At 42.8% G+C, this 27,875-nt stretch overlaps 1 protein-coding gene across 2 annotated transcripts; it reads right to left on the bottom strand.

Moving 5' to 3' along the window:
* Window positions 1–27,875, bottom strand: LOC110509082 (solute carrier family 2, facilitated glucose transporter member 3). 2 transcript variants are annotated; one of them, XM_036968780.1, is made up of 11 exons: window positions 27,152–27,875; window positions 26,492–26,666; window positions 9,418–9,519; window positions 8,933–9,093; window positions 8,274–8,514; window positions 7,874–8,036; window positions 7,105–7,292; window positions 1,047–1,151; window positions 807–908; window positions 456–659; window positions 1–271 (listed from the first exon to the last, which is right to left on the bottom strand). In XM_036968780.1, exons 2-11 carry the CDS (start codon window positions 26,513–26,515, stop codon window positions 38–40), a joined length of 1,524 nt encoding a protein of 507 aa, XP_036824675.1. In that variant the 5' UTR covers window positions 26,516–26,666; window positions 27,152–27,875; the 3' UTR covers window positions 1–37. The 2 variants fall into 2 exon arrangements, with proteins under 2 accessions (XP_036824675.1, XP_036824671.1); XM_036968776.1 differs by having other exon boundaries at window positions 9,418–9,522; window positions 27,152–27,874.

Genomic DNA, 27,875 nt, shown 5'->3' with positions numbered 1-27,875 from the left:
GTTCCACTATCTACGGATTCACTGACGATCACTTATTTTACTTCTCTTCCGTCGGAAACTCAACCATTGGAACTTTCTCCGTCGTCGGGGAGACGGGCAGGGTGACCATACCCTCTGGGGGAGGAGATTGGGCTCCTGCAGTGCCGGCGAATCCTTTGGCAATGTCATCAAAGGTCCGCCCCTTGGTCTCCGGGACTTTGAAGTAGGTGAAGACGAAGAAGAATATGAGGAAGATCATGAAGATGATGAAGACGTAAGGACCACACAGCTCCTGTAAAGGAGAGAGAGAGAGGAGGTTAGAGAGTAACACAATCTAAGCTGTAAAGTTTGTCTGATGTTTTGGTCTTATAACAGTGCCAATCCCATTCATTCAGCTTTGAGGCCTGCAGATTTATCTTGATACATATGCATAGGTGTCTGTAGTACGAGGGGTAGGATGAGGAAGAAGAACCAACCTCCAGTTTGGGGAAGCCCAGCCCGACCAGGAAGTTGGCGGTCCAGTTGGAGCAGCCGGCGACGGCCATAGCTGCAGGGCGAGGCCCCTGGGAGAACAACTCAGCAACTATGAACCATGGGATAGGACCTGGACCCATCTCAAAACTGGCCACAAAGGCAAACACCGCCACGATGGCCAGGTAGCTCAGAGACGGGTTGGTCTTCTACTCAGAGAGGAGGGAGGGAATGGAGTGATAAAACATGTTAAGCAGTGGAATAAAATCCAGTCAAGGATTTTTATGGTGTGACAAGAATAGTTATTGTCGGGTTCTTGACATTTGAAATGATGGACAGCCGAGATTGAAACTCACCACCAATGAGAGGGAGATGGTCATGAGCAGAGCACTGACAGCCATTCCAGCCAATCCGATGAGGTGCAGGGTCCTTCGTCCCGCCCTCTCCACCAGGAAGAGCTGTGAATCAAACAAGGAAGTGTTAAGAATGTGTCCAAGGGTATCACATTTCATATAGTCTGGTCTAAGGTAGTGCACTATCAAACTGTACTATTTCTGAATTATTATACTTGACAGGATATGTGTTAAACTACTTACAGACACCACTGTGAATAGAGTGTTGACCACCCCAGCTCCTATAGTGGCGTAGATGGGCTGGGTCACCCCGGCAGTGTCAAATATACCTGTCGAATAGTAGAATACCTGAGGAGGAAGTAGGAGAGAGGGAGAGGAAGTTGATTACATTCATAACCAATATGAGGATATGTATCTAGTTAAATCTAGTTGTTGTCGACCCATGTTTACTCCTACAGACAGAGAGAGGGCTGTTGTTTCAGTGATTTCTGTGGCCATCTGGGTTTGATTGATGCTGTATAATTGTTTTATGTAACTTTTATTTCAGAAGGGAGTCATGCTGAGACCACAGTCTCTTTAGCAGATGAGCCCTGCATGAACACCAATAAACAACCATTACACTATATATATCTATATACACATCAATAAACAACCATTACACTATATAGATCTATATACACATCAATAAACAACCATTACACTATATATATCTATATACACATCAATAAACAACAGTTTCACTATACATATCTATATACACATCAATAAACAACACATCAATAAACAACACATCAATAAACAACAGTTTCACTATACATATCTATATACACATCAATAAACAACACATCAATAAACAACACATCAATAAACAACCATTACACTATACATATCTATATACACATCAATAAACAACAGTTTCACTATACATATCTATATACACATCAATAAACAACAGTTTCACTATACATATCTATAAACACATCAATAAACATCCATTACACTATATATATCTATATACACATCAATAAACAACCATTACACTATATATATCTATATTCACATCAATAAACAACCATTACACTATATATATCTATATACACATCAATAAACATCCATTACACTATATATATCTATATACACATCAATAAACATCCATTACACTATATAGATCTATATACACATCAATAAACAACCATTACACTATATAGATCTATATACACATCAATAAACATCCATTACACTATATATATCTATATTCACATCAATAAACAACCATTACACTATACATATCTATATACACATCAATAAACAACAGTTTTACTATACATATCTATATACACATCAATAAACAACCATTACACTATATATATCTATATACACATCAATAAACATCCATTACACTATATATATCTATATACACATCAATAAACAACCATTACACTATACATATCTATATACACATCAATAAACAACAGTTTCACTATACATATCTATAAACACATCAATAAACAACACATCAATAAACAACACATCAATAAACAGCAGTTTTACTATACATATCTATATACATATCAATAAACATCAGTTTCACTATACATATCTATATACACATCAATAAACAACAGTTTCACTATACATATCTATATACACATCAATAAACAACCATTACACTATATATATCTATAAACACATCAATAAACAACACATCAATAAACAACAGTTTCACTATACATATCTATATACACATCAATAAACATCAGTTTCACTATACATATCTATAAACACATCAATAAACAACAGTTTTACTATACATATCTATATACACATCAATAAACAACACATCAATAAACAACAGTTTCACTATACATATCTATATACACATCAATAAACACCAGTTTCACTATACATATCTATAAACACATCAATAAACAACAGTTTCACTATACATATCTATATAAACATCAATAATCAGCAGTTTTACTATACATATCTATATACATATCAATAAACAACAGTTTTACTATATATATCTATATACACATCAATAAACAACCATTACACTATATATATCTATATACACATCAATAAACATCCATTACACTATATATATCTATATACACATCAATAAACAACCATTACACTATACATATCTATATACACATCAATAAACAACCATTACACTATACATATCTATATACACATCAATAAACATCCATTACACTATACATATCTATAAACACATCAATAAACATCCATTACACTATATATATCTATATACACATCAATAAACAACAGTTTTACTATACATATCTATATACACATCAATAAACATCCATTACACTATATATATCTATATACACATCAATAAACAACCATTACACTATATATATCTATGTTCACATCAAACACAAAACACGAAACGCAAAACACAATCACATGAAACAAACACATTGTTCAGTAAACGTGCCCTATAACATCCATCTGAATTAGGCCCAGTGTAAATGTAATTGCGCCATCTCCATTAGATCTTAGGGTGATCATCTCGCTAGCCAATCATGTTATTATGCTACATCCATTCCACTTAATCAAACGCTTCCTTCCTCAGCCTCTGGGCTGAAGAGGAGGTGGTGCCTTGACAGTCTATGTTGGCATCTCTTCACTGAATCATTTAGTTTCAGTATTCTAACGCTGAACTGTGACTTCTGTAGAACTGTGTGAGTTGCAACATTACACGTCCTACTACATATGCCTATACGCAATAACTTGATCTGGAAAAGGTCATTGTGAACTTATTCTTTTGAAATCTGTGGTTATGCTTCTCTTTCCTCATTTCCTTTCCTTCATTACTAATTTATAAAAGGGCTGGATAGGTTTCCACCATATTGCTTCCAACTGTCATGTATTGTTAGATCAGGGGTCATGGATTAAGAGAAGGAAAAACTCTCTGTCCAACTTAAATAAAATAAAATAAAACAACAGTAAACATGCGCCGAATACAACAGGTGTAGTAGACCTTACAGTGAAATACTTACTTACAGGCTCTAACCAACAGTGCAAAAAAAGGTATTAGGTGAACAATAGGTAGGCAAAGAAATAAAACAACTGTAAAAAGACAGGCTATATACAGTAGCGAAGCTATAAAAGTAGCGAGGCTACCTACAGACACTGGTTGGTCGGGGCCAACTGAGGTAGTTTGTACATGAATGTATAGTTAAAGTGACTATGCATATATGATAAACAGAGAGTAGCAGTAGCGTAAAAGAGGGGTTGGCGGGTGGTGGGTGGCGGGTGGCGGGACACAATGCAGATAGCCCGGTTAGGCAATGTGCTGGGGCACTGGTTGGTCGGGGCCAACTGAGGTAGTTTGTACATGAATGTATAGTTAAAGTGACTATGCATATATAATAAACAGAAAGTAGCAGCAGTGTAAAAGAGGGTTGGGGGGGCACACAATGCAAATAGTCCATGTAGCCATTTGATTACCTGTTCAGGAGTCATATGGATTGGGGGTAAAACTGTTGAGAAGCCTTTTTGTCCTAGACTTGGCACTCCGGTACCGCTTTCCATGCGGTAGTTAGAGAGAACAGTCTATGACTGGGGTGGCTGGGGTCGTTGACAATTTTAGGGCCTTCCTCTGAAATCGCCTGGTGTAGAGGTCCTGGTTGGCAGGCAGCTTAGCCCCAGTGATGTACTGGGCTGTACGCCCTACCCTCTGTAGTGCCTTGCGGTCAGAGGCCAAGCAATTGCCGTACCAGGCAGTGATGCAACCAGTGCTCTCGATGTTGCAGCTGTAGAACCTTTTGAGGATCTCAGGACCCATGCCAAATCTTTTTAGTTTCCTGAGGGGGAATAGGCTTTGTCGTGCCCTCTTCACGACTGTCTTGGTGTGTTTGGACCATTCTAGTTTGTTGTTGATGTGGACACCAAGAAATTTGAAGCTCTCAACCTGATCCACTATAGCCCCATCGATGAGAATGGTTGCGTGCTCGGTCCTCCTTTTCCTGTAGTCCAAAATCATCTCCTTAGTCTTGGTTACGTTAAGGGATAGGTTGTTATTCTGGCACCACCCAGCCAGGTCTCTGACTTCCTCCCTATAGGCTGTCTCGTCATTGGCGGTGAACACTGTTGTGTCGTCTGTAAACTTAATGATGATGTTGGAGTCATGCCTGGCCATACAGTCGTGGGTGAACAGGGAGTACGCACCCCTGGGGAGCTCCAGTGTTGAGGATCAGTGTGGCGGATGTGTTGCTACCTACTCTCACCCCCTGGGGATGGCCCGTCAGGAAGTCCAGGATCCAGTTGCAGAGGATGGTGTTTAGTCCCAGGATCCTTAGCTTAGTGATGAGCTTTGAGGGTACTATGGTGTTGAAAGCTGAGCTGTAGTCAATGAATAGCATTCTCATGTAGGTGTTCCTTTTGTCCAGGTGGAAAAGGGCATTGTGGAGTGCAATAGAGATTGCATCATCTGTGGATCTTTTTGGGCGGTATGCACAGGGACTATGGTGTTCTGCTTGAAACATGTTGGTATTACAGACTCAATCAGGGACATGTTTAAAATGTCAGTGAAGACACTTGCCAGTTGGTCAGCACATGCCTGGAGCACACATCCTTATAATCCGTCTGGCCCCGCAGCCTTGTGTATGTTGACCTGTTTAAAGGTCTTACTCACATCGGCTACGGAAAGCGTGATCACACAGTCTTTCGGAACAGCTGATGCTCTCATGCATGCCTCAGTGTTGCTTGCCTCAAAGCGAGCATAGAAGTGATTTAGCTCGTCTGGTAGGCTTGTGTCACTGGGCAGCTCGCGGATGTGTTTCCCTTTGTAGTCTGTAATAGTTTGCAAGCCTTGCCACATAAGACGAGCGTCGGAGCCGGTGTAGTATGATTCAATTTTAGCCCTGTATTGACGCTTTGCCTGTTTGATGGTTCGTCGCAGGGCATAGCAGCACCTTTGCAAGCGGGAGCTCTACCCTTTAGCTCAGTGCGAATGTTGCCTGTAATCCATGGCTTCTGGTTGGGGTATGTACGTACAGTCACTGTGGGGACGACGTCCTCGATGCACTTACTGATAAAGCCAGTGACTGATGTGGTGTACTCCTCAATGCCATCGGAAGAATCCCGGAACATGTTCCAGTCTGTTCCATCTGCTTCATCTGACCACTTTTTTATAGACCGAGTCACTGGTGCTTCCTGCTTTAATTTGAACTTGTAAGCAGGAATCAGGAGGATAGAGTTGTGGTCGGATTTACCAAATGGAGGGCGAGGGAGAGCTTTGTACGTGTCTCTGTGTGTGGAGTACAGGTGATCTAGAATTTTTTCCCCCTCTGGTTGCAAATTTAACATGTTGATGGAAATTTGGTAGAACTGATTTAAGTTTCGCTGCATTAAAGTCTCCGACCACTAGGAGCGCCGCCTCTGGGTGAGTGGTTTCCTGTTTGCTTATTTCCTTATACAGCTGACTGAGTGCGGTCTTCGTGCCAGCATCTGTCTGTGGTGGTAAATAAACAGCCACGAAAAGTAGAGCTGAAAACTCTCTAGGCAAGTAGTGTGGCCTGCAATTTATCACAATAAATCTAGAGACTTCCTTAGATTTCGTGCACCAGCTGTTGTTTACAAATATGCACAGACCGCCCCCCCCCCCCCCACCTCCCCCCCCCACCTCCCCCTCGTCTTACAGGAGTGTGCTGTTCTATCTTGCCGGTGCAGCGTGTATCTCGCTAGCTGAATATCCATGTCGTCATTCAGTCACGATTCCGTGAAACATAAGATATTACAGTTTTTGATGTCCAGTTGGTAGGATATTCGTGATCGTACCTCATCTAGTTTATTGTCCAATGATTGCACGTTGGCGAGTAGTATTGACGGTAACGGCAGCTTTCCCACTCGCCTTTTCCGGGTCCTGACCAGGCATCCTGCTCTTTGTCCTCTGTACCTGCGTCGCTTCCTCTTGCAAATAACCGGGATGTCGGCCCTGTCGGGTATTTGGAGAATGTCTGTGCGACTTGCTTGTTGAAGAAAAAATCTTTGTTTAATCCGAGGTGAGTGATCGCTGTCCTGATATCCAGAAGCTATTTTTTTGCCGTAAGATACGGTGGCAGAAATATTATGTACAAAATAAGTTACAAATAACGAGAAAAAAACACATAATAGCACAATTGGTTGGGCGCCCGTAAAACTGCTGCCATTTCTTCCGGCGCAATTTTCTCTTAAAGTTTTTTCCCTGATGTTTACCTCAGTTAAATTATGTAGTATGGAAGAACTCCCTAATTATGTTGCATTGTGGGAGTTGTAGTCTACTCACCGCGTTGATGCCAGAGAGCTGCTGGGAGAGCTGCAGGATGATGGCGATGATGATTGGCTGACGGTAGGCTGGCGAACGGAAGAGTTCTGGAATAGTGACCTTCTTCTCCATGGCCATCTTCATCCCTTCTTCCTTCATCTCCTGGATGTCATCACTTACATCCTCACAGCCACGCAGACGCACCAGGGCTGGAGGGAGGGCGAGATATTTTTTAAATACTAGGTACTTTCTGATACCAATGAATCCCAAATAAATAACAGAGTAATTGTCATGTAAATACTTTTACACCACATAGTTTCTAAGAAAACGGTCAAATAATAAAGTTCCCTAAATGAGTGCTATGCAATATGATCCATAACATCTCCTAGGTTTAATATGATCAGTAGCATCTCCTATGTGCAATATGATCAGTAACATCTCCTATGTGTAATATGATCAGTAACATCTCCTATGTGTAATATGATCAGTAACATCTCCTATGTGTAATATGATCAGTAACATCTCCTATGTGTAATATGATCAGTAACATCTCCTATGTGTAACATGATCAGTAACATCTCCTATGTGTAATATGATCAGTAACATATCCTATGTGTAACATGATCAGTAACATCTCCTATGTGTAATATGATCAGTAACATCTCCTATGTGTAATATGATCAGTAACATCTCCTATGTGTAATATGATCAGTAACATCTCCTATGTGTAATATGATCAGTAACATCTCCTATGTGTAATATGATCAGTAACATGTCTCCTCTCCCTGACCTTTGCGAGCCTCCTCCTCCTGGTTGAGGCTGATGAGGAGGTAGCGGGGGCTCTCTGGGCAGAAGGGCAACATGATGCTCTGCACCACAGCAGGGATGGCCGTCAGGGACAGCAGGAGGGGCCACAGGGAGTCTGACCCCAGCAGAAACTCCAGACCAAAGACCTACAGAGCAGAGAGAGGGACAACAGGATGGCCAGGGTTAAAGCTTAAGGTAGCTGACTTAACTGACTTGATTGTACAGAAAAATGAGATTGGTCATTTACATTCAGTGAAATGAACAGCATTTATATCAATTGACCTCAATAACATTAAGTTCAATTAATTACAATAAACTCAGTAGAGTTTGAACTAAAATAACCTAAATGAAAGTGAACCAGTGCCTGGTCCTCTCTGTGGTACCTGTGCCACCAGGATGCCAATGACCACTCCCAGCTGGTGGAGGGTGCCGAAGGCCCCCCTGAGGTGCGTGGGGGCCAGCTCTCCCACGTACATGGGCGTCAGTCCCGTACACAGGCCACAGAACACGCCAATGACCAGCCTGCCAATGATGACCATCTCAAAGGACTTACACAGGCTGGACAGACCCATCAGAGTTCCACCCAGAAGGGCCAGCACGTTGGCCAGGAGCATGGACTTCCGCCTGGGGAGAGAGAGAGAGAGAGAGAGAGGAGGATAGGAAAAGGGGAAAGAAAAGAAGGACAGTGGGAGGAAACATGTGTGGTGGTTAGAAAGATGGGGGAAGCCATTTAGTCCAGTGCCCTGTCAGAGACCATGAATGGCCTGCTAAATAAACAGTGATGAAGTGATGTGAGATGAGGCCAGGTTAGGAGGTAAGACCTCAATTAAAATTACAGCCTCAATTAACATTACAGCACCGAATCGACTAAGGGCCCTTGGCTCATCTTTGAGAGCAAATATTTACAAGCCGCACACCTCTCATTGTGGTGCTGGGAATAAAATAAATAAAACAGTACAAAGTCATTACAGATACAAAACCACTTCCACACACACATTTACTGTACATCTGCATTTCTTTGTATCATTAGTCCTTAACTCACCTCCCAAACCTGTCCACCATGACCCCCACAGACAAGGACCCAACCATGCCCCCCACACTGAAGATGGCCACAGCGAAGCTCCAAACCATGGTGTTAGTCCCAGAGGAGAAGGGGTCTCCATAACGATCCATAGACACATTCTGGAAGAACCGTCGCAGTTTCTGAGAGTGGAGATGACAGAACCTTAGAACCTTCAGAGGTTAAAGGGTGGGAATATCACTGAGGATTTAGGCAAGTGGTCTAAAATCCTAGTCCTGGAGATGTACAGAGGGTGCAGGCATTTGTTTCAGCCCTGTTCCAGCCCTGACTGTTATAGTCAATACACATGAGTACTACCACTGACTGCCCACAAGGGGGAGACAAAGTTGAAAACAACAGCACATCCATGTGTGTTTGTGTGTGTTTGTGTGTGTGTGTGTGTGTGTGTGTGTGTGTGCGCGCGCGCACAAACACACACACACACACACACACAGACACACACACACCTGCTCAGGGGCATTGATGACTCCAGTGTTGTATCCGAACTGCAGGGAGCCAATGACAGCTGTAGTGATGCAGTAGAGGAGGTAACAGGTCACTCCCTTCTTCTTCTGGGGATGGAGGAGGAATAGAGGGAGGAAGAGAGAGGGGGAGTGAAAACGGGGAGAGAGAGGCAGTGATGGAGGGAGAGGGGTGTTAAAATAATAGAAAGAGAGAGAGAAACAGATAACAAGAAAGTGACAGAGAAAAGGATAGCGAGAGAGAGAGAGAGAGAGAGAGAGAGAGAAACAGGAAATTAGATATCCACTGGTCTCATGCATATGGATGGAGACGTAGTGTACAATAATTCTGTCATTGTCATCATAGCCAGTGTCTTGGCCCACAAAGCTCTTGTTGTTCCCAGTGACAGTAGAAAATACACAATGAAACAGTCTGTTTGTGATTGTTCTCCCTCTCTTCTGCTTTCTCTCTGAGCATTCACAAGCTGTCACTGTCTACACTGCCACGCTAGGTTAGGTGTTACAAAACAGTGGAAATGGAACCATGTTTCGCAATCCTGATCGACCCGGAGTCTTGAGGATGAACTGTGAGAAGAATAGAGACTCTGTGCTACTATGGATTTATGCTACTTTATTCTACTGTTGAGGCCTATTGTATTGGGTTCGGCTGTTCTACCAGTCCAATATGCGTTAATATGCTAATACTAACTACTACTTAAACAAATACCAAGTGAAATCATCTGGCATGAAGATTTTTTATTTTTAGCTGTGGTATTTTAGTGAATGATTCAGTTGAGTTGAGTTCAGTCAGTTGTCCTTCCAGACATTAAGCATCTCCAATCCAAAATGACATCTAGAATCGGCTTCCTATTTCGCAACAAAGCATCCTTCACTCATGCTGCCAAACAAACCCTTGTAAAACTGACTATCCTACCGATCCTTGACTTTGGCGATGTAATTTACAAAATTGCCTCCAACACTCTACTCAGCAAACTGGATGTAGTCTATCACAGTGCCATTTGTTTTGTCACCAAAGCCCCATTTACTACCCACCACTGCAACATGTATGCTCTTGTTGGCTGGCCCTCACTACATATTCGTCGCAAAACCCACTGGCTCCAGGTCATCTACAAGTCTCTGCTAGGTAAAGCCCCACCTTATCTCAGCTCACTGGTCACCATAGCAACACCCACACATAGCATGCGTTCCAGCAGGTATATTTCACTGGTCATCCCCAAAGCCAATACTTCCTTTGGCTGCCTTTCCTTCCAGTTCTCTGCTCCCAATGACTGGAACGAACTGCAAAAATAACTTCTATCTCCCTCTCTAACTTTAAGCATCAGCTGTCAGAGCAGTTTACCAATCACTGTACCTGTACACAGCCAATCTGTAAATAGCACACCCAACTACCTCATCCCCATATTGTTATCTATCCTCTTGCTCTTTTGCACACCAGTATCTCTACTTGTACATCATCATCTGCACATCTATCACTCCAGTGTTAATGCTAAATTGTAATTATTTCGACTCTATGGCCTATTTATTGCCTTTACCTCCCTACTCTTCTACATTTGCACACACTGTACATATATTTTTGCATTGTGTTATTGACTGCATGTTTGTTTATGTGTAACTCTGAATTGTTGTTTTTTTCACACTGCTTTGCTTTATCTTGGCCAGGTCGCAGTTGTAAATGAGAACTTGTTCTCAACTGGCCTACCTGGTGAAATATATATATATTTTTTTTCAATTTAAAGCTGGGCAACATAGCAGCACCAAGCTGATTGGTTATAATGAACGTCTGCTATACAAAGCCCTGGGCCAGACCAGGGAAAGAAACCCTGTTTGATGTGGTCTCTTTTAAAGGACCATACCTACTCATCTGAAATACCACATCTCTTGACAGAGAATGTATACTATTGGAAAGTAACATGACAGTATGTCAGTTATTATTACACAAAGGTAGGCTACTCTTTATGACACACACTATTACACATAGATGGGTCAAAGACGAGACATTTAAATTTAACATAAAAATATAAATATGTATAAATATAATATTAAATCACTCAACTCTTACCCTTCTTTTGACCCATAAATATTTGTGTTGCAAACTATTCAATTAAGGGAGTTGTGTCAAAATGTCCTTCAGTGTAACTTTCCGGGTTAAAATTCTAATGATAACAGTGTTTTTAAAATTTAGAAATTCATCCTAAAAATACAAATTAACACGCATGGCATAATTGTGTTTGTTGACAACAATATATAGAATAATGGGCAACATACAGTATCTAAAAAATATTTAAAATCTTGAATAACTTTTGTCTGGACTTTTGCGCTTCATCAATGTCATTCAGTATCACAAAGATAAAAAAGCCATTTTAAAGCATATCAAATCAAATCAAATTGTATTTGTCACATACACATGGTTAGCAGATGTTAATGCGAGTGTAGCGAAATGCTTGTGCTTCTAGTTCCGACAATGCAATAATAACCAACAAGTAATCTAACTAACAATTCCAAAACTACTGTCTTATACACAGTGTAAGGGGATAAAGAATATGTACATAAGGATATATGAATGAGTGATGGTACAGAGCAGCATAGGCAGGATACAGTAGATGGTATCGAGTACAGTATATACATGAGGTGAGTATGTAAACAAAGTGGCATAGTTAAAGTGGCTAGTGATACATGTATTACATAAGGATGCAGTCGATGATATAGAGTACAGTATATACGTATGCATATGAGATGAATAATGTAGGGTAAGTAACATTATATAAGGTAGCATTGTTTAAAGTGGCTAGTGATATATTTACATAATTTCGCATCAATTCCCATTATTAAAGTGGCTGGAGTTGAGTCAGTGTCAGGGTCAGTGTCAGTGTGTTGGCAGCAGCCACTCAATGTTAGTGGTGGCTGTTTAACAGTCTGATGGGAACGTGATGAAAGAAATACATGATGGTAATCATGTGACAGTGTGTGACATCACAAAGAAGACCTATTGAAGAACCTCTATCAATGTGATGAGGTCAGTAAATCTCTCTGAAATATTTGATGATTTCACCTTTTCACCCTCTAGTAACCTTTGTATCAAAAACACATGTCCTTCAGTACAACACAGAAATCAAACTTTTAATGTTACTATTTTATAAAAAGCTATATTAAATATGAAAAGTAAGGATAATCTTTATAGGTCAAGGTCATTACTTTATATACAGTTGAAGTCGGAAGTTTAAATACACCTTAGCCAAATACATTGAAACTCAGTTCTTGACAATTCCTGACATTTAATCCTAGTAAAAATTCCCTGTTTTAGGTCAGTTAGGAGCACCACTTTATTTTAAGAATGTGAAATGTCAGAATAATAGTAGAGAGAATTATTTTTTCAGCTTTATTTCTTTCATCACTTTCCCAATGGGTCAGAAGTTTACATACACTCAATTCGTATTTGGAAGCATTGCCTTTAAATTGTTTAACTTGGGTTAAACGTTCTGGGTAGCCTTCCACAAGCTTCCCACAATAAGTTGGGTGAATTTTGGCCCATTCCTCCCGACAGAGCTGGTGTAAATGAGTCAAGTTTGTAGGATTCCTTGCTCGCACACGCTTTTTCAGTTCTGCCCACACATTTTCTATAGGATTAAGGTCAAGGCATCGTGATGGCCACTCCACTACCTTTGTTGTCCTTAAGCCATTTTGCCACAACTTTGGAAGTATGCTTGGGGTCATTGTCCATTTGGAAGACCCATTTGCGACCAAGCTATAACTTCCTGACTGATGTCTTGAGATGTTGCTTCAATATATCCGCATAATTTTCTATCCACATAATTTCCCTGCCTCATGATGCCATCTATTTTGTGAAGTGTACCAGCCCCTCCTGCAGCAAAGCACCCCATAACATGATGCTGCCACCCCCGTGCTTCACAGTTGTGATGGTGTTCTTCGGCTTGCAAGACTCCCCCTTTTTCCTCCAAACATAACGATGGTCATTATTGGCCAAACAGTTCTATTTTTGTTTCATCAGACCAGAGGACATTTCTCCAAAAAGTACAATCTTTGTCACCATGTGCAGTTGCAAACCGTAGTCTGGCTTATTTATTGCGGTTTTGGAGCAGTGGCTTCTTCCTTGCTGAGCAACCTTTCAGGTGATGTCGATATAGGACTATTTTTACTGTGGATATAGATACTTTTGTACCTGTTTCCTCCAGCATCGTCACAAGGTCCTTTTCTGTTGTTCTGGGATTGATTTGCGCTTTTCGCACCAAAGTACCTCATCATACAGCTGTATGATGGCTGTGTCGTCCCATGGTGTTTATACTTGTGTACTATTGTTTGTACAGATTAATTATGTCAATTAGCTTATCAGAAGCTTCTAAAGCCAGGACATAATTTTCTGGAATTTTTCAAGCTGTTTAAAGGCACAGTCAACTTAGCGTATGCAAACTTCTGACCCACTGGAATTGTGAAACAGTGAATTATAAGTGAAATAATCTGTCTTTAAAAAATTGTTGGAAAAATTGTAACGGTTTTCTGTATGTGAAGGAGAGTCGGACCAAAATGCAGCGTGTAGATTGCGATCCATGTTTTAATGAACAAACGTAAAACACGAATCAATGCAAACACTACAAAAATAAAGAACGTGATGAACGTAACGAAAACCTAAAACAGCCTATCTGGTGAAAAACACATAGACAGGAACAATCACCCACAAACACACAGTGAAACCCAGGCTACCTAAATATGGTTCCCAATCAGAGACAATGACGAACACCTGCCTCTGATTGAGAACCATATCAGGCCGAACATAGAACTAGACAAACTAGACATGTAACATAGAATGCCCACTCAGATCACACCCTGACCAATCAAAACATAGAAAATACAAAGTAAACTATGGTCAGGGCGTGACAGTACCCCCCCCCCAAGGTGCGGACTCCGGCCGCAAAACCTGAACCTATAGGGGAGGGTCTGGGTGGGCATCTGTCCGTGGTGGCGGCTCTGGCGCTGGACGTGGACCCCACTCCATGACAGTTTTAATCCCCCTCCTAAACGTCCCTAAATAGGTTACCCACCACAATGATAACATGGGACAGAGGGACAGCTCGGGACAGAGGTAACTCGGGACAGATGGGTAGCTCAGCACTGAGAGGAAGCTCAGCACTGAGAAGAAGCTCAGCACTGAGAGGAAGCCCAGGCAGGTAGTAGAAACTACCAGAACCTGGCTGGCTGGCGGTTTCAGCAGATCCTGGTCGACTAGCAGATCTGGAAGAATCTGGTCGACTGGCGGATCTGGGAGAATCTGGTCGACTGGCGGATCTGGGAGAATCTGGTCGACTGGCGGATCTGGGAGAATCTGGTCGACTGGCGGATCTGGGAGAATCTGGTCGACTGGCGGATCTGGGAGAATCTGGTCGACTGGCGGATCTGGGAGAATCTGGTCGACTGGCAGATCTGGGAGAATCTGGACGACTGGCAGATCTGAGAGAGTCTGGACGACTGGCAGATCTGGAAGAGTCTGGTCGACTGGCAGATCTGGAAGAGTCTGGTCGACTGGCAGATCTGGAAGAGTCTGGTCGACTGGCAGATCTGGAAGAGTCTGGACGACTGGCAGATCTGGAAGAGTCTGGACGACTGGCAGATCTGGGAGAGTCTGGTCGACTGGCAGATCTGGGAGAGTCTGGTCGACTGGCAGATCTGGGAGAGTCTGGTCGACTGGCAGCTCTGGCTGCTCCATGCTGACTGGCTGCTCCATGATGACTGGCAGCTCCATGATGACTGGCAGCTCTGGCTGCTCCATGCTGACTGGCTGCTCCATGCTGACTGGCAGCTCTGGCTGCTCCATGCTGACTGGCTGCTCCATGCTGACTGGCAGCTCTGGCTGCTCCATGCTGACTGGCTGCTCTGGCTGCTCCATGCTGACTGGCTGCTCTGGCTGCTCCATGCTGACTGGCTGCTCCATGCTGACTGGCGGCCCTGGCTGCTCCATGCTGACTGGCGGCCCTGGCTGCTCCATGCTGACTGGCGGCCCTGGCTGCTCCATGCTGACTGGCGGCCCTGGCTGCTCCATGCTGACTGGCGGCCCTGGCTGCTCCATGCTGACTGGCAGCTCTGGCGGCTCCTTGCAGACTGGCAGCTCTGGCGGCTCCTTGCAGACTGGCAGCTTTGGCGGCATCCTGCAGACTGGCAGCTCTGGCGGCTCCTTGCAGACTGGCAGCTCCTTGCAGACTGGCAGCTCTATGCAGACTGGCAGCTCCTTGCAGACTGGCAGCTCCTTGCAGACTGGCAGCTCCTTGCAGACTGGCAGCTCCTTGCAGACTGGCAGCTCCTTGCAGACTGGCAGCTCCTTGCAGACTGGCAGCTCTATGCTAACTGGCAGCTCTATGCTAACTGGCAGCTCTATGCTATCTGGCAGCTCCTTGCAGACTGGCAGCTCCTTGCAGACTGGCAGCTCTATGCTAACTGGCAGCTCTATGCTAACTGGCAGCTCTATGCTAACTGGCAGCTCTATGCTAACTGGCAGCTCTTTGCAAACTGGCAGTTCTGAACAGGCGGGAGACTCCGGCAGCGCTGTAGAGAAGGAAGGCTCTAACAGCGCTAAACAGGCGGGAGACTCCGACAGCGCTGAAGAGGAGGAAGGCTCTGGCAGCGCTGGACAGGCGAGGCGCACTGTAGGCCTGAGGCGTGGTGCTGGCAATGGTGGTACTGGGCCGAGGACACGCACAGGAAGCCTGGTGCGGGGAGCTGCTACCGGAGGGCTGGGGTGTGGAGGTGGTACTGGAAAAACCGGACCGTGCAGGCGCACTGGAGCTCTTGAGCACCGAGCCTGCCCAACCTTACCTGGTTGAATACTCACGGTCGCCCTGCCAGTGCGGCGAGGTGGAATAGCCCGCACTGGACTATGCAGGCGAACCGGAGACACCGAGCGCAAGGCTGGTGCCATGTAAACCGGCCCAAGGAGACGCACTGGGGACCAGCTGCGTACACGCGGAGCTGGAATATACCGCACAGGGCTATGCACCCGCACTGGAGACACCGTGCGCACCACTGCATAACACGGTGCCTGTCCGGTCTCTCTAGCCCCCCGGTAAGCACAGGGAGTCTGCCCAGGTCTCCTACCTGGCATAGCCATACTCCCTGTTAGCCCCCCCCCAAGAAATTTTTGGGGCTGCCTCTCAGGCTTCCATCCGCGTCGCCGTGCTGCCTTCTCATACCAGCGCCTCTCTGCTTTCACCGCCTCCATTCTACGGTAACCTTCCTCGCACTGCTCCAGCGAATCCCAGGCGGGCTCCGGCACTCTCCCTGGGTCGGCCGCCCACCTGTCGATCTCCTCCCAAGTAGTATACTCCATACTGTACTCCTTGGGCTGTTCCTGTTGTTTCTTCTCCCGCTGCACCTTAGTGCGGCTACACTCCCCTGGTTTAGCCCAGGGTCCTCTCCCGTCGAGGATTTCCTCCCATGTCCAGAAATCCTTATTGCGCTTCTCCTCGCGCTGCTCCTGCCTGTTGACACGCTGCTTGGTCCGTTGGTGGTGGGTGATTCTGTAACGGTTTTCTGTATGTGAAGGAGAGTCGGACCAAAATGCAGCGTGTAGATTGCGATCCATGTTTTAATGAACAAACGTAAAACACGAATCAATGCAAACACTACAAAAATAAAGAACGTGATGAACGTAACGAAAACCTAAAACAGCCTATCTGGTGAAAAACACATAGACAGGAACAATCACCCACAAACACACAGTGAAACCCAGGCTACCTAAATATGGTTCCCAATCAGAGACAATGACGAACACCTGCCTCTGATTGAGAACCATATCAGGCCGAACATAGAACTAGACAAACTAGACATGTAACATAGAATGCCCACTCAGATCACACCCTGACCAATCAAAACATAGAAAATACAAAGTAAACTATGGTCAGGGCGTGACAAAAATGACTTGTGTCATGCACAAAGTAGATGTTCTAACCGACTTACCAAAACTATAGTTTGTTAACAAGAAATTTGTGGAGTGGTTGAAAAATTAGTTTTAATGACTCCATCCTAAGTGCATGTAAACTTCTGACTTCAACTGTAGGTGGCCAAGGAACTGCTTGTTAAATATGTTTATGTATGAAATCCATCCTTCAGTATCACACTTGTCCTTCAGCACAACAAAAGTTTCATGTTATACCACAATGTCACTCGTTATTCTGAATGACAGTAGCTTTGTTACCGCATGTTATTTTTTACAACATTGAATCATTAAATTGAATTCATATTTAATTCATATTTACTTGTTGTATTAATACTGAATATTATCATTTTAAACTATTTTACGGCATTTTAAGGTTTTTTCAAGGCACATTATCTTTATACTGTAGATGTCGTTGTGTAATAAGGAGAGGGCTGCACGACACAGACAAAAGATTAACGCAGATCCAGTTGCTAGGGAGAAAATACTAGCCAGAAGAAAAGCAAGGTATTTTTTTCATGGTTTCATGCTTCTGTCAGCAACAGAATGGGGTATAAAGCTGGGTGGATAACACTTAACATTAAGTTGCATTATTACACTGTAGTTAATGTTTTATTGCACTGCAGTTAAGGTAATACTGATGGATTATATTGGTTAATATAATATTACACACACACACAATTATGGATAAAAAATGGATTATGAATTATATTAGTTAATAGCTGCTTCATATTTGGGGCACTTTATGAAAAATCAAGACTGTACAAGTTTGAATTCAAGTAGTTTGATGGGCATTTTATGTAGCTATTTTGTGTAGGCATCTTGAAATTGCATTTGTGTACCTGCATTGAATTGAAATTTACCAGTTACAGTGTAACAATGCATAAATACAACATTAACTATCATGTAATAATTGTGTAATAATGCCACTTAATGCAACGTAAAGTGTTGCCGCAGGCTCAAATTATAGTTACGTGATTATTATTAACATTAGCAAGGAAATAGTAACAAAACATGTTTGAGAGAGAAAGGGAGAGGGGGTTAATTTAACTTTTAAACTTTGATTAAGTGTTATCATTGTATAGCCTACTATTAATAGACTACTAATAACATTTAATGGATGCGAATCCTATTCTGTTCCAGTGTATTCATGGTAACAAAATATTGTCATACCGTATACCGCCCCCAGGTGGTGAGGGTAGGCAACAACATCTCCACCCCGCTGATCCTCAACACTGGGGCCCCACAAGGGTGCGTTCTGAGCCCTCTCCTGTACTCCCTGTTCACCCACGACTGCGTGGCCACGCACGCCTCCAACTCAATCATCAAGTTTGCGGACGACACAACAGTGGTAGGCTTGATTACCAACAACGACGAGACGGCCTACAGGGAGGAGGTGAGGGCCCTCGGAGTGTGGTGTCAGGAAAATAACCTCACACTCAACGTCAACAAAACTAAGGAGATGATTGTGGACTTCAGGAAACAGCAGAGGGAACACCCCCCTATCCACATCGATGGAACAGTAGTGGAGAGGGTAGTAAGTTTTAAGTTCCTCGGCGTACACATCACAGACAAATTGAATTGGTCCACCCACACAGACAGCATCGTGAAGAAGGCGCAGCAGCGCCTCTTCAACATCAGGAGGCTGAAGAAATTCGGCTTGTCACCAAAAGCACTCACAAACTTCTACAGATGCACAATCGAGAGCATCCTGTCGGGCTGTATCACCGCCTGGTACGGCAACTGCTCCGCCCACAACCGTAAGGCTCTCCAGAGGGGAGTGAGGTCTGCACAACGCATCACCGGGGGCAAACTACCTGCCCTTCAGGACACCTACACCACCCGATGTCACAGGAAGGCCATAAAGATCATCAAGGACAACAACCACCCGAGCCACTGCCTGTTCACCCCGCTATCATCCAGAAGGCGAGGTCAGTACAGGTGCATCAAAGCTGGGACCGAGAGACTGAAAAACAGCTTCTATCTCAAGGCCATCAAACTGTTAAACAGCCACCACTAACATTGAGTGGCTGCTGCCAACACACTGACTCAACTCCAGCCACTTTAATAATGGGAATTGATGGGAAATGATGTCAAATATATCACTAGCCACTTTAAACAATGCTACCTAATATAATGTTTACATACCCTACATTATTCATCTCATATGTATACGTATATACTGTACTCTATATCATCTACTGCATCTTTATGTAATACATGTATCACTAGCCACTTTAACTATGCCACTTTGTTTACATACTCATCTCATATGTATATACTGCACTCAATACCATCTACTGTATCTTGCCTATGCCGCTCTGTACCATCACTCATTCATATATCTTTATGTACATATTCTTTATCCCCTTTCACTTGTGTCTATAAGGTAGTAGTTTTGGAATTGTTAGCTAGATTACTTGTTGGTTATTACTGCATTGTCGGAACTAGAAGCACAAGCATTTCGCTACACTCGCATTAACATCTGCTAACCATGTGTATGTGACAAATAAAATTTGATTTGATTTGATAACACCAGTATTTCATATTAAAATACAATAACTTCGTTTTGTTGACTCAGAGAGACAAAAACTAATCTCAAAGGATGAAGTTAAAAATATTTTCATAGATTTTCGAATTTGATTTTCGAATTTGTCCAATGAACATAAAAAAAGCCTTTTAGGGAATTTGTAATTGCTGTTTCATTTTTTTGCTACTTTGAAAACCTTATACGTCTTTGAACCAGATACTAATATATTAATTTCCTACATAAACACTGTCACGCCCTGACCATAGAGAGCCCTTGGTTCTCTATGGTGTTAAGGTCAGAGCGGGACTAGGGGGGTATTCTAATTTTCATATTTCTAGGTTGGTATGCTTGATATGGTTCCCAATTAGAGGCAGCTGGTTATCATTGTCTCTAATTGGGGATCATATTTAGGTAGTCTTTTTTCCACCTGTGTTTTGTGGGATATTGTTTTGAGTTAGTGCATGTTGCACCTCTGTTGTCACGGTTCGTTGTTTGTTTCGTTCATTAATTCTTTATTGTTTTGTTGTGTGGTTCACTTACTTTAAATAAAAAAAGATGTGGAACCCAGATCACGCTGCACGTTGGTCCGTGTATGCTTCCAACGAACGTGACAAACACAGCATAAGGCAGTGATGTCAAATATCCAGCAGCTCCACATAACAGACTTTCATTATAACCAATCAATGGGTGTTGTTTAGTCCAGTGATTCTCAACTGATTGGTCCTGACCCAAATTTGGGTCACGGGAGATTGGGTTGTGGGTGTCTGAGTGGGTTTTTTTTAAATGAAGAAATTCTCCAGTCTGAACTTAAACAACTTAAACCAGATAGAAAGGCTGTAGAAATTATAATGAACTTACATTTTTAAATAATTTAATCTCCTAACCTAATTTTTCTTCAACCACACTATTATCAATGTACAGATTAGCAGCACTATTTTGGTTGATTTTATGATCTCAAGCCAGTGAGTTTATTCACGTTCTTCATCAAGAATTTGTGCAAAATGTAATTAATGACAATGAAAGAGGTGGGAATATTGTTCTCTTGTCATATAATTGCTACATTTACCTTTAATATAGCATTTTAAAAAAGTTATAGATTATATATTGCCGAATCCTTTTTGCGATGCAAATATTGGGTCGCAACTGAGACAACCTGGTTCAATTTGGGTTCCGAGGCAAAATCAGTTGAGAAACCCTGGTTTAGTCTGTATGTCTGCTACAGGAGACACAGTGAGCTTCCTCTCGGGAGAGCAGTATTATGTCATATGGTCTCGGTCCACCGTGTCAACAGATATAAGATCTACATATTTCACCAAAATGACACAATAACACGGCATGGCAGTATCAATAACATTATCACACACAGGCTCAGTGAACCTGCACAGGACATTGATAGATTGATTTGAGTGAACAGTGGGCATACTGGTAACTGCCAAAATAAAGGAAACACTTGAGTAACTGAGGGTTCTGGGCTGGCGGCTTAGTTATGGTGTGAAGGTGCATTTTCCTGGCATGGTTTAGGTCCACTCAATCCAATAGAGGGCAAGGTAAACACCAATAAATACCCAGCCTTTCTGAGTGATCACCTTCAATTTACGGTGAATCATTTCTAACCTGATGGGAGTGGTCTCTTCCAGGATGACAGTACCACCATCCAATTGAACACTTACGGGAGGTTCTGGAGAGGTGCCTGAGTTTTTCTCCACCATCAGCAAAACAACAAATTATGGAATTTTTCATGGAAGTATGGTGTCACCTCCAGACACTTGTAGAATCTATGCCAAGGTTTATTGAAACTGTTCTGGCTTGAGGTGACCCAATGCCTTGTTAAGACACTTTATGTTGGTGTTTCCTTTATTTTGGCAGTTCCCTTTATATCACAGTGTGAAAGCAGTGTCACCAAGACAGAGTGCTTTGTGTTGTATTGTCCTGGACTGAACAGTCTGTTCTTGTACTGATATATGTAACTCTGGTTCTTTGACTGGCCAGACTGTTTCTGTCAGGCACTAGAATTGTCATAGTGTAACACAATGGGTACAAATAAAACTATTTGTTTTGAAGTTTGAAAACAGTCTTGTAATCAACTCAATTCAAATCAAATTGTATTTGTCACATGTGCCGAATACAACCTTACAGTGAAATGCTTACTTACAAGCCCTTAATCAACAATAAAGTGTTAAGAAAGTATTTACTAAAATAAACTGAAGTAAAAAAAAAATGAAATAAAACAATAAATACACATTTAAATTAAAAAATAAGAAAATTATAAATAAAATAAAAATGAAAGAGCAACAATTAAATAACAGTAGAGAGGCTGTATACAGAGGGTACCGGTACAGAGTCAATGTGTGGGGGCACAGGTTAGTTGAGATAATTGAGGTAGTATGTACATGTAGGTAGAGGTAAATGCAAGTAGTCCGGATAGCCATTTGATTAGCTGTTTAGCAGTCTTATGGTTTGGGGGTAGAAGCTGTTAAGAAGCCTTTTGGACCTAGACTTGGCGCTCCGGTACCGCTTGCCTTGCTGTAGCAGAGAAAACAGTCTATGACTAGGGTGGCTGGAGTCTTAGTCCATTTTTAGGGCCTTCCTCTGACACCGCCTGGCATAGAGGTCCTGGATGGCAGGAAGCTTAGCCCCAGTGATGTACTGGGCCATACGCACTATCCACTGTAATGCCTTGCGGTCTGAGGCCGAGAAGTTGCCATACCAGGCGGTGATGCAACCAGTCAGGATGGTGTTGATGGTGCAGCTGTAGAACTTTTTGAGGATCTGAGGACCCATGCCAAATATTTTCAGTCTCCTGGGGGGGAATAGGCGTTATTGTGCCCTCTTCACGACTGTCTTGGTGTGTTTGGACTATGATAGTTTCTTGATGATGTGGGCACCAAGGAACTTGAAGCTCTCAACCTGCTCCACTACAGCACTGTCGATGAGAATGCTCAGCCTTCATTTCCTGTAGTCCACGATCATCTCATTTGTCTTAATGTTATGAGCTATAGGCTACGTGTGTACAGGAATGTAAAATCATAACGGTCCTAATATACAGTACCAGTCAAAAGTTTGGACCAAAGTTAGCATTTTTGCTATTTTCTACATTGTAGAATAATAGTGAAGACGTTAAAACTATGAAATAACACATGGAATCATGTAGTAACCAAAAAAACAAATCAAAATCTATTTTAGATTTTAGATTCTTCAAAGTAGCCACCCTTTGCCTTGATGACAGCTTTGCACACTCTTGACATTTTTTCAACCAGCTTCACCTGGAATGCTTTTCCAACAGTCTTGAAGGAGTTCACACATTTGCCGAGCACTTGTTGGCTGCTTTTCCTTCACTCTGCAGTCCTACTCATCCCAAACCATCTCAATTGGGTTGAGGTCGGGTGATTGTGGAGGCCAGGTCATCTGATGCAGCACTCCGTCACTCTCCTTCTTGGTCAAATAGCCCTTACACAGCCTGGAGGTGTGTTGGGTCATTGTCCAACTAAGCGCAAACCAGATGGGATGGTGTATCACTGCAGAAATCTGTGGTAGCCATGCTAGTTAAGTCTGCCTTGAATTCTAAATAAATCACTGACAGTGTCACCAGCAAAGCACCCCCACACCATCACACCTCCTCCTCCATACTTCACGGTTGGAACCACACATGCGGAGATCATTTGTTAACCTACTCTGATTATCACAAAGACACAGCGGTTGGAATCTAAAATCTAAAATTTGGAGTCATCTGACCCAAGGACAGATTTCCACCGGTCTAATGGCCATTGCTCATGTTTCTTGGCCCAAGCAAGTTTCTTCTTATTATTGGTGTCCTTTAGTAGTGGTTTCTTTGCAGGAATTCGACAATGAAGGCCTGATTGACGCAGTCTATTGATGTTGAGATGTGTCTGTTACTTGAACTCTGTGAAGCATTTATTTGGGCTGCAATCTGAGGTGCAGTTAACTCTAATGAATTCATCCTCTGCAGCAGAGGTAACTCTGGGTCTTCCTTTCCTTTCCATGAGAGCCAGTTTCAGGTCTTAAAGTAATGATGGACTGTCGTTTCTCTTTGCTTATTTGAGTTGTTCTTACCATTATATGGACTTTTACCAAACAGGGCTATCTTCTGTATACCACCCCTACCTTGTCACAACACAACTGATTGGCTCAAACGCATTAAGAAGGAAAGAAATTCCACAAATTCACTTTTACCAAGGCACACCTGTTAATTGAGATTCATTCCAGGTGACTGATTATGATTATAGTACAAATAAAATAGTACAAAATAGTACAAAAAAAGTGTAAAAAACCTGAATGAATAGGTGTGTCCAAACTTTTGACTGGTACTGTAGGTGTAGGAGGCATAACTTAAAGGCCTTATCCTGGAAAATATTTCAAATCAAAGACCAACTGACACAGGTAACCGGGGCTAACACTAAAAACACAGATGCCGGTGCCATAAGAATAAAATGCTCTAAGGGTTGCATTACCCAAGTTACACTGATAACAGTGTTATGTTCTGTGATAGTACTAATCAGGCATATTGTATTTCGCTAGGAAGGACACTCTGGCCTTGTGACATTACAATACCCAGTCATCTAAAACAAGCTGAAAACTGAATGAATAGGCCTACTACAAGTGAAGTAAGATATGTAAAGACGGTAAAACAGGGTACCCTTCAAAATAATAATCCCCATCAGATTATGTAAATCTTTATAGATTTGTGTAAAACAGATGTTGTGTAAATCACCAAGTTTTGACAGTGTGTTTGGACTGTCTCCAGAGGTACGGGCTGGAGGACAGGCTGGTGAGTGTGTTTGGACTGTCTCCAGAGGTACGGGCTGGAGGACAGGCTGGTGAGTGTGTTTGGACTGTCTCCTGAGGTACGGGCTGGAGGACAGGCTAATGAGTGTGTTTGGACTGTCTCCTGAGGTACGGGCTGGAGGACAGGCTGGTGAGTGTGTTTGGACTGTCTCCTGAGGTACGGGCTGGAGGACAGGCTGGTGAGTGTGTTTGGACTGTCTCCTGAGGTACGGGCTGGAGGATAGGCTGGTGAGTGTGTTTGGACTGTCTCCTGAGGTACGGGCTGGAGGACAGGCTGGTGAGTGTATTTGTATCCAGCCCGTACTTCTGAGTGCAAACTGTAAAGTTTGGTGGAGGACGAATAATGGTCTGGGGCTGTTTTTCATGGTTCGAGCTAAGCCCCTTAGTTCCAGAGAAGGGAAATCTTAACACTACAGCATACAATGACATTCTAGATGATTCTGTGCTTTCAACTTTATGGTAACAGTTTGTGGAAGGCCCTTTCCTGTTTCAGAATTTCACATCAACGGTTGGTAGGAAAGTCTCATTGCCTAACAGCCACAAAGAAGAGGAAGACAATCAACATTGTGCAACCTGTTTCAAAAGACAAGCCATGTTGTAGATAGACAACCATATGAAGAAGCATCTGGTAACAATAAGCATCCAATCCATCTGTATTGTAGAGTGGTTTAAGAGTGTAATCATGACTAGGTTAGCAGTGTTGTTAGGGGCTCTTTATGTAAGTGATAGAGAGTAAGGAAAGCCTTGTGTTGCTAAGTCAATGTATGGAGATCTGAGGTCACCGGGTTCATCATGGTGTCTGGGTGTCTGATGGCCAATCTAGGCCTCTAGAGCTTATAACTCTATCCCTCTGTCACACTATTACTATTGCTATTGCTCCCTCTATCATGTGACTCTTTCTACTCCTTTCTACTCACATCATTTGCTATACCCACCTCCCTTACTACATATCACTGTCTCTTCCCTCATTCTGTCTGTCTCTCCTAGTCCTACATGCAGGTACAGGCCAGAGAATAAAACAGACCCGCTCAAGTTCAGACACGCCACCTGTATCTGTAGCATCCACCAATCCCCTTTCTCCTTCACTATCCCCCCTCTCTCTCGCTTTCCTCTCTCCTCTCCCACTTCCCTTCCACCCCAGCCCCTGTTCTTCTACATGCCAGAGAGGAAAAGCAGTGTTCACCCGTCTCCTTCTCGTAAATACCATTCTCTGACTGACTCATTAAAGGTAGGGAGACAAAGACAGGGAGCGAAAAAAAACATTGCTCTACTCTTCCTCAGGAAACAGTGCTGGTGGATGAGGATTGTTTATGAAATAGTCACCAGAGATAAATGAATGTGTACTGTTCAAAGGAGAAGACTAGTAGTATAAATACTGTTGCACAACTGGTGTGATGGTAGAGTAACTAATGTGGTTCAAATGGTGATGTATTTCAATTGCATTGTTATGTTGTGGAAGGAAACGTTAAAAACTGTAATTGCAACAACAACAAAAATAAGCAACATGAATAAATTAATAAAATCATATGATGGAATCAGTAACTCTGTGAGAAGACCAGTACTCGACTTGGGCAGTAGCTCACCAGAGCTGAGTACCTGCACCTCAAAATTACTACTGCTTAAGTTCCTGCACCTTCTATAGAATATTAGCTCAAAAGTATTGGGAAGTTCCTGCATCTAAATCTAAATAGTACCATCACCCAAAATGAGTACCAGCACCTATTTCAGTCCAAGTCAAGCACTGGAGAATACTAGATGTGAGAAGATGACAGACCTAATGTGTTGCTTACCTTCCCATCTTCCATATTCTCCATCTTGAATTATGTTTCACTGTCTGACTTCCGCAGGAAAGATCAAATAACTCCAAGTTAAATACTTTGTTTGAGTTTCTCCTTCCAAAACTAGGCTCTCATTTGCAAGGTTAACAATGTAGGCAGTCCAAACAGCAGTTTGCAGAGGAACCACCTTGCAGAGAAAAAATAAAAACAGAAGCATTTTAATACATTAGAAGTGACGAACTAAAACACCTGAAGCACATCAAGCCTAGCAGCTGCACAGACAGCAGAGTATATTCTACCTGTGGATGCACAAATTCAACCATCACTGTACAGTAGACTATCTGGGTTGAGCAGCAAAATATATGATGATAAAACCCTCCCTCTTCTTCTTCCTTTCTCCCTTATCTCACTATCAGTTTCAACTCTAATTTTCAAATGAGAAAGAAATCAACGTTTCCCTAGATTGATATTGACCTGATGATGTATTTTAGAAAGTGGTACATTTCATCCTATTCTACTCTATACACCACTAATTCTGACAGAGCGTCCTCCTGTTGACTACTACTGACTAAAGTCTATAAATAAATCTGTCTATAAACACATCCCTTCTCATGCTAAATTAACAAATACAAATGTTGGCTAACAATAGTAAAATGATATAGGCTATTTTACCGTAATTCCTGTTTGGTGCCAAATAGGTTATCGTATCTCCCTTTAGTGTCAAACTGAACTGTATGCTTAGAAGAATGTTCAGCACTTGCTCCCCTCCCTCTCTCGTCACCGACTTATATACGATAGTGGCACAAGTCTGTCCGCACGTTCCCTAGCTTTGCCGACATCCTACGCGCCCTGGTGATCTCTGGTCATGCTTGCTCCTACACGTAAAAGCGCACGCAGTTTTTTACCAAATCATTGCGCTCGTGGGGCATTTAAGCCCTGAACAGCGCCTGACAGGCAATCTGATCCTGTCTGAGAGAACATTCGAAGAGAGTAGGCTGTTTGGGAGTTGTGCCACTGCTCATTCTCTCAAAATGTCGGCGCCTGTAGAAGACACGTTTTCGAGTTGAACAGGATGATTATGAGATGGAGTTACATCGGGATGCCACCAGGCCGCTAGCAAAGCCAGGAGGAGAAAAATATTGGGACAGGGACATGGAAACATGGATTTCGAGAGGGAATGGGGGAGGAAAAAGAGAAAGAAGAGGTCGAAGAGAATGAGGAAAGCAGAGGCTGAATTGGAATTTGATGAAGATGGTGTGTAGAAGAAGTCTGGGATCAAGTACAAACAGAGTGTGCTGTCCACCAGACCGAGTTCAGGAGGTGAAATGCTGGCCCTGCTGCTGCTCCAGTTTCAACTGTTCTGCCTGCAGCTATGGAACCCTGACCTGTTCACCGG

The sequence above is a fragment of the Oncorhynchus mykiss genome, chromosome 3, assembly GCF_013265735.2.
Source record: "Oncorhynchus mykiss isolate Arlee chromosome 3, USDA_OmykA_1.1, whole genome shotgun sequence".
In the NCBI taxonomy this organism is placed as follows: domain Eukaryota; kingdom Metazoa; phylum Chordata; class Actinopteri; order Salmoniformes; family Salmonidae; genus Oncorhynchus; species Oncorhynchus mykiss.
The sequence above is the reverse complement of the archived record's forward strand: the minus strand, read 5'-3'. Positions and strand labels throughout refer to the sequence as shown.

Bases quoted from the DNA above. Each gene is read 5' to 3' on its own strand.
- LOC110509082 (XM_036968776.1), bottom strand. From the start codon at position 26,515: ATGGAGAATATGGAAGATGGGAAG. The intron at 7,293-7,873 runs GTCAGGGAGAGG...CCCTCCCTCCAG, and splicing joins GGAGGAGGAGGCTCGCAAAG to CCCTGGTGCGTCTGCGTGGC. The intron at 660-806 runs GTGAGTTTCAAT...CTCTCTGAGTAG, and splicing joins CCATCTCCCTCTCATTGGTG to AAGACCAACCCGTCTCTGAG.